General features: G+C 38.9%; 1 protein-coding gene across 1 annotated transcript in view; it reads left to right on the top strand.

The window, feature by feature from the left end:
• The window catches only part of insra (insulin receptor a), a 75,543-nt gene extending 73,403 nt beyond the window's left edge, over positions 1 to 2,140 (top strand). The window contains exon 21 of the mRNA XM_085388399.1: positions 588 to 2,140. Coding sequence (XP_085244525.1) covers positions 588 to 945 — 358 coding nt within the window. The 3' untranslated portion in view covers positions 946 to 2,140. The remainder of the gene's footprint in view (positions 1 to 587) is intronic.
• The last annotated feature ends 5,563 nt before the right edge of the window (positions 2,141 to 7,703 follow it).

A 7,703-nucleotide genomic window follows, 5' to 3' on the forward strand; every position in this document is an offset into this window, starting at 1 on the left:
AGTTATTTCACAAGTCCACAGTCAAAAGTTGAACTTTATTCAATTTAGATCACTGAGATTGGAAGTGAAGCATAGGATTTCATGATGTTCATAAATAACTATTAACGATGTGCTAAAATACATTATAAAATGGAATGTGCAGGGTGCTAAATCTGAACTCAGCTGTGAGAGCAAATATGTAAATATTTTTTTAAAGAAAAAAAAAAGAAGCTGCTAACAGATGTACAGTTTACTTTTTAGTTTCCTAAAACAGCTGGGCAGAGCAGTTTTTAGCAGGTGTTGCTTAAAGTGTGCTCTCAGGGTGGCCATATTTTTAGCTGTTGATGTCTGAGCATTTGCTGCAGCAGGACAGTGACTCAAAATAATCAGTGCACATGGACAACAGAGGTGAGGGGAAGGGAATAATATAAATCAGGGAGTTGGTTTTGTTTTTAATGTTGTTTATTAAAAGGATAATATCGTATCTATGAAGCCTGATCAGGTGAAGTTGATTTGACTGAAATATTCTTAACAGAACAACCATAAGTACATTATAAAAATAAAGATGTAGACAGTTCAGCTCCTAATCTCCCCGTCTCATCCTGCAGACACAACCTGATGCAGATGTGCTGGCAGTACAACCCCAAGATGCGTCCCACCTTCCAGGAGATCATCGAGATGCTGCGGGAGGACCTGCATCCAACCTTCCAGGAGGTCTCCTTCTTCTACAGCGAGGAGAACAAGCCGCCAGAGAGCGAGGATTTCGACCTGGACATGGAAAACATGGAGAGCATACCACTGGACCCCTCGTCGTACTCGCAGAGGGAGCAGTGTTTGGACAGGGACGAGGCCTCCTCCATGGGCCTGAGGGGCAGTTACGAGGAGCATCACATCCCGTTCACACACATGAACGGGGGAAAGACCAACGGACGAATACTGGCCCTACCACGGTCCAGCCCCTCCTAACATACTGTACACATCCCACACAAACTCATTGATGCTATAGATTTAAATATATTTTTGTTGTTTTTGTTGTTTTATATAGCTCACACTCAAACACTCTCCTCAGCAGCCCCTCAGTGCATATCTCAGGACCTTATTTTTCTCTTCAGATGCCACAAACACACACTACAGCAAGTCCAAGCTCGGACGCCAGAAGACACTTTTTGTATTTAAGGATGAATCTCCTGTGTCTCTCTTGTTCATGATTGTAGGTTATATACTGTATATAAATATATATATATTGCCAAGTTTGTGCTAGTCTGGGTGGATATTCGATTCAACTGTGAAACAAACTCTTGACAAACAAGAAGGCTGCTAACCCCACTGACCCCCCACCCCTAATTCTAGACTCCGTCTCCTCTCCCTTATTTCATCACAAGAGTTCATCCTGAGTTTTTGGGGAAAAGAGAAAAAAAAGTGCCCTTCTATTTTGTCTGTGGCCTACATCACACATCATGGAGCTGCGTCTGAATCTTTGCACGCACACGAAGACGAACTGAAAAGGAAAGCTTCGGGAGCTCCCTGCTGGATGGTCAGAAGCGGCCCATCCTCGAACAAACTCTTATTCACTGGAGAAGCTGGCTGAAGCAGCCTACCTCCTCACACTCTGCAGTATTCCAAAAAAGGCACACGGGATACACACAGGACGTTTGTCGGGTTCTGTTTTTTAATTTATATAATGGTCTTTCTTTTTTGTTTTCTCCTTTTTCCCTACTTATTTTTGTTTTGGAGTTTTCACACTTATAGCTGAAGGATATTTAAACTGTTTTCAAAAACACGTTGCCGAACGAGTTCCTCAGATTGACCAATAGCTGCTTCGTTGGTATATTTTAGGTGGGTATAGAAGATAAAAAAATATATATATATATATATAAATGTTATATTGATGTTTTTGTACATAGTTGATGTCAATTTTGAGGTATTTCCGGTCATAGAAAATGTTTTTACATGTTAGTCTATTACCTTTATTTTTTCTAATCCAGAAAATCATACTAATTAGCTTTTTTGGACTCATGATCAACCAACAGCACTTGGTCTTTTTACTATGTGATCTATGTGATGCCCGGGGGAAGGAGTGTGTGGCGTCTTCGGCTTAAGATGTTTGCCCGTCATATCAAGATCAAATAAAATAGTGCTGTAAATAATGCAGCGAGATGCATTTGTGAGTAGGCTCTGCCACTGCTTGTCTTATTTTTCCAGCATGTTTGTGTTCACAAAATGGTTATGTGTAAATTTGATGTTTGTGTTTTTCCCCAGTGAGTACAACACATCTGAAGCATTTTGTTTACCTAAAAAATATCATATACATACACAGAAGTTAGTTTACATACAAAGTGGCGGCTCTGCGTTACTTCAACACTTGATGCGTGATGTTTCTGGGTGTCTTTGCCATAGCAACAAACACCTGTCACTTACAAAGCAACCTAGCCAAGCTTTGGTTAGGAGTTGGCTATCTGTCTGTTACTAAACAACATGGTGATGATTAAACTCTCCTTCACTTTGATGCTGAACTCCACAGCCGGCTACCTCACGCTCTACTGATATATTTCTAACGGGATTTGATTGGCTGAATCCGGCTCTTTTACCAGGAGTGAAGAAACAAATCTACAATTCAGCAGCATACGACTTCACCCCATTCAAAGTAGAGATGGACCGATCCGATATTAAGTATCTGTCCGATACTGGCCTAAATTACTGGATCGGATATCGTAGAGAAATAAAAAATGTAATCCGATCCATTAAATATCAAAAAAGCACCTCACAAAACTTGCGACATGGCGTAACTCGGCTCATAACCGTAGCGTGTTGGAGCAGTATGCATCACGTGATAGAGCGGCTGTGGCGTGCGAGATCTGTTGTCTGGTTCAGCATTTGGAGCTTCGCTACCAAAGTGGCATTTCATCTCCGAGAAAGTTATCCCAGAGAGAAGTAAAGCAAGTGTGTAAGTTCATCTCTGAATGTTTGTAAAGCATTCCAGAATTAAGCTCAACAACCTGAACAGCCTCTTCTCTCTCCTGCTGCCACTTCAATCGTGAAACTGATCAATGATCAGCTGATCAGCTTTTCTGTCGCGAGTGTATGTCTCTCATGTTTGTTTATCGGCCACTTCGCGCCAGAAAGAGGAAACCAGCGGCTGAACAACAGCAGCACGTTTAAGCTTGATAAGCTGTTGTTAGAATTTATTTAATATTACTTTGTACACCACGATCTTTTTCTACTTAGCTGACAGCTGGTAACTGTGCAGGGGCGGATCTAGCAAAGTTTAGCCAGGGGGGGGCGATAGGGCATTAACAGGGAGAAGGGGGCACAAAGAAATACTTTTCTTTCTTATTCTCATTTAAAATGTCTAGTTTTTAATAATTATCTGAATCTTACACCCAAAGTTTTAATCTGATGTAAAATGTATAGAAGTCCATTACTGTATATAGTAACTGTTAAGTCTAATATACCTTAATATACACTTTTTCCTTTGGGAAGATACCATCTGTGCAGTCTGCACTTCTGTTGAAGAAAGATGTTGAATCTATTTAATTATTCTTGAAAAATAATGGATTTCTGTGCATTTTCTTTCACACTGAATCAAATTAAAGTTGATTACATCGATTAAGCATCATGAGGTGGAGGGTGGTTCCCAATTTCTTTTTTTTGCTGGGAGCTTGCAACCCTATTAATTAGGTTGCTTATGATATCACTATGAAATATTTTGGGTACATTGTATTTTTTTGCATACAGGTATAACAGAATAGCTTTAGTGTTTGTTTGTTTGTTTGTTTTTAACTTGAATTTGAACTTATACAAAATGCAGCAAGATATTACAAAAACAGTTTTAATTAAAAAACACTATATCAGATTCATATCGGTATCGGCCGATATCCAAATTTATGATATCGTATCGGACATAAAAAAGTGGTATCATGCCATCTCTAATTCAAAGCAAATGACAGTAGAGAGCTGTGAATTCTCATTACATGTAAGATCAACCAAATCTGAAAAAAGTTGCCACCTTACATCATCAAAATCAAATTGTTTGTGTGGTTACTGAAGCAATTCAACAGTTTTTCCCTCAAAATATGAAAATCTGCAGTTAGAATTATTTTGTACAGCATTTTTGCTGGTACTAAGTAATTACTGTAGTTAGCCAGATGGAGTTTTCAGGACTCTTTCCCCATTGTACACCCACCAGGGTAATCCTTGTTTCTTTTCTGAACTGAGCGGTTTATGATATTTCAGGCCTGTTTCTAGAACAAAATGATTAGGTATGGATCAGAAATTTTTGAGGATAATCTCTCCCTGTATAGCCTACTTCTCTTTCCTTGGGAGAATGGCTGCCAAACTATGCCTTTAATGTTATATATTAATATGTCGAAACATACTTCATTAGGGCTACAAGTGAGTTTGTCAAATACTAAAAAATGTTGATGGGGGAACAGTTAACGCTTAAGTAAAAACTAACCAAATCCACTTTACACTTTTTCCAAGTGTCACTATTATGGAATATATCATTTTTACAGTAGTAAAAAAGGCACCAGTCTATGGTCTGTGACTTCTTTCTACCTACATTTTGATACCAAGATTCATAGCTGGAAGGTAAAATTTTGCATCAAGTGTACATGAGTTAGTGCTGTGTAGCTGACCTGGCACTTCTACTCCATGTCTGCGTGGGTTCTCTCCAGGTACTTCAGCTTCCTCTCACACAGTCCTCAGACATCGAATTAGGTTGTATGGTGATTCTGTTAGGCCTGTGGCATATTGGCAACCTGTCCAGAGTGCACCCTGCCTCTCACAGCTTATGCTGTGACCCTGAGTTGGATGAATGGATGGATCGATCTGCTAAATAATGTAAAACTGTACTTGAGACTGAATTGTGTTTTGTTGTTTACTGGATATTGTTGTTTGTTTTGTTATATCTGGGCCTGCAGGATAGGATCAATTAAGCTGAACTTCCACACAGTTGATAGTGAAATGGCGCCCCCTAGTGCATATCACTGTATATATGTCACAGGATTCTCCACAGCATTACATATACAAACATTTCAGATGCAGTGCATGATGTGACTAAATTAGCTTTCAGTGTGTACTGTTTTAAAAGTTTAACAGCTAAGATGAGGTTACATGCACTAGTGAAACAATCTGTAACTCTGTGGTGTCTCACTCACTCAGAATATATCCCTTAAAACAGCTTCTAAATGGAAATGAAGAGAGTCACATTTAAGTCTTGCTTGCTTATACACTCAAATCCCTCTGAAGCTACTATGATAATTTCCTGAGGTAGTGCTGCTGGACAAAACCCAAACTGATTTTTCTCTTATGATACCTTAGCATTCTGAAACTGATGGAAATCATTCAAAGTTAGTTTAAGGAGCTTAGAAAGAAAGCAACTGGACTTCTTTAAGTTTCTTGAAAACGTTTCACCTCTCATCCATGAAGCTTCTTCAGTTTTAAAACCAAAATGTGGAGAGTCCCAAGTATTTAATCCCTGGTGGGAGTTGTCCCTTAAGAGTTGTCACTATTGATCATCTGGCTCACCACATGAGCCACGGTGTGAAAAAAGGCGTCGGTCATTATCAACAGAAGTTTCAGGTGAGGGATCTCAAAACTGCATTATAGGTGGCAGACAGTTGGTGTTGCAAAGTCTGTTCAAAGATTTTTCATTCAGTGGACACAGATGGCCCCTTTCGCTTCTCTTTCAAACCATCTGTCTTCTCTGTCCAAAGTGTGAACATCAGCATCCTTAAAAGTGTGACCTTTATCCTTTAGATGATGCAGCTAAGTCTTGTTGCTCTCCATAAAATCAGCTCAGCTCTATGTCCCGACTGTGGATCCAAGGCACAAACTCTTGGGAACAAGTCGGCTTTGTCTGCATCTTAGGTTAAAGTGGAGGTAGTTTCTATAGTCCGTTGGTTTTCTTGATTCCCTTTCATATTAAAGCAACAGTTGCAGTTTTTTCCTCCCAAAGTACGAGGCAATATTTCTGTGTAAGTTCTCAGTCATCCAGGTCATTGTAGTCCAAAGAGCTTAGAAAGAAGGTGTGTGGACTTTCTTGAAGACATTTCACACCTTGGTTGTGGTGAGGCACATGTGGGTCAACAACCCTCTTCAAAGGACAACTCTCACTAGAGATTAAATAGTTGGGATTCTCTTTTTTTTTTCTTTTAGAACTAAAGAAGCCGCTGAAGAAGCTGCCCAGGTAAGAAGTGAAACGTCTTCTAGAAACTTAGGTAGAAGAAGAAACCAGTCACTATCTTTCTAAGCTCCTTAGGCTACATAACCTGGATGACTGAGAATTTACACAGACATTCAAAATTTGTTATTTTAGAGTTTTCCTCATTATGCTTCACTGGATTGTGACAGAATAAGAAATAGGAAATTTGGTACTAAAAAGTATAACTCTGAGAAACTTTAACACCTTCTAATAATATACTAGCTGATTATAAATATCATTAGAGTTAGGATTTTCCCATCCAATCATCCATTTTTATTTAACCATTTGGGAGTCCATCTCAGGTCCCACAGAGAGAGAGGCAGGGTCCACCCTGGATAGGTTGATGGCCCATGAAAGTGTTGACAAATAGATGTGAATGATGTCTGTCTCTATGTCCAATTCAGAATCACCAGTTAAGCTAAAATATATATTTGGACTAAAACTATTAAAAAAAAATTAACTAAAAGATTCACTCTGGAAACTAAGTTTAGGTAACCTGAACTGAAAATAAAATAAAAACCAAGAAGAAAAGATGAAACTAAACTCTGGACCAAATCTTCTGGGATACGAGATGATAGGAGCAGCAGAGCAATGTGTTGGGGAATTCTTAGAACTCTGCTTTCACTTGCTCAGTGCAGTTCAAGGATGTTCAAAACCTCAACTTTCTGCCGCTGCTATGTTATCATCATTGGGACGACACAGTGGCGCAGAGGTTAACACAGTGGCCTCACATCTGATCATCTAAAAAATTATTATTATTATTATCATGAATTGGTGGATTTGTATGAAAAGTTTACTAACACAGGGCTTGGCCCAGCATAGTGATTAACTTGTGGAGTTGGTGTGGATTCAAAAGTTTTGGAAGAACTTTATCAACATAAAACAGACCAATGTTAAAAATACACTGGGAAAAATGAGAGACAGCAAGAAAATATTACAAACTGATCCTGATACAGATATGCTTCTGGATCCAGGAACTCAATTTGAGCATCCAGGGGACTTCTCTTGTATTGTTTCTTTCTATTCTTTTGGACCAACAGCGGTCACTAAATACACTATAAACTGAAGTATGAACCCGTTGACTACATCTCTGTGCAGGTTAACTTTTAAGGTTTAGCTTAATTATTTTCTTTCAAGACCCGAGCTGTCAGTGTTTATACCAAAGGCAGGTTCTTAAAAGTATAGTGATGATATTTTGCAAAACAAGCCTTTAATTTTGATTTTCCTTAATACTTCAAGGCCCAATTGTCAACATCGAATTAAAGTCTTGACACTCAAAAGTCTGACTAAAAGGCACATTTTTTTCTTCCACTATAAAATGACTGAATGTTTTTCCTTTCTTTTGGGCTTTTTAGCCTTTATTTGATACACTCAAAAGAAGTCAGAAAAGCTTGGGGGAAGAGTAGGGGAGAGACATACAGTAAATTAACTTGGGCACATTCATACCCAGCCCTCACCAATAGCCTGACAGCACATGACAGATATTTTTTATCCTGTAGTTTGCTTGAAAACAACAACA

The sequence above is a fragment of the Rhamphochromis longiceps genome, linkage group LG18 (genome assembly GCF_057381845.1).
Source record: "Rhamphochromis longiceps isolate RC_006_pf linkage group LG18, R_longiceps_female_GT1.1, whole genome shotgun sequence".
Classification (NCBI taxonomy): Eukaryota; Metazoa; Chordata; class Actinopteri; order Cichliformes; family Cichlidae; genus Rhamphochromis; species Rhamphochromis longiceps.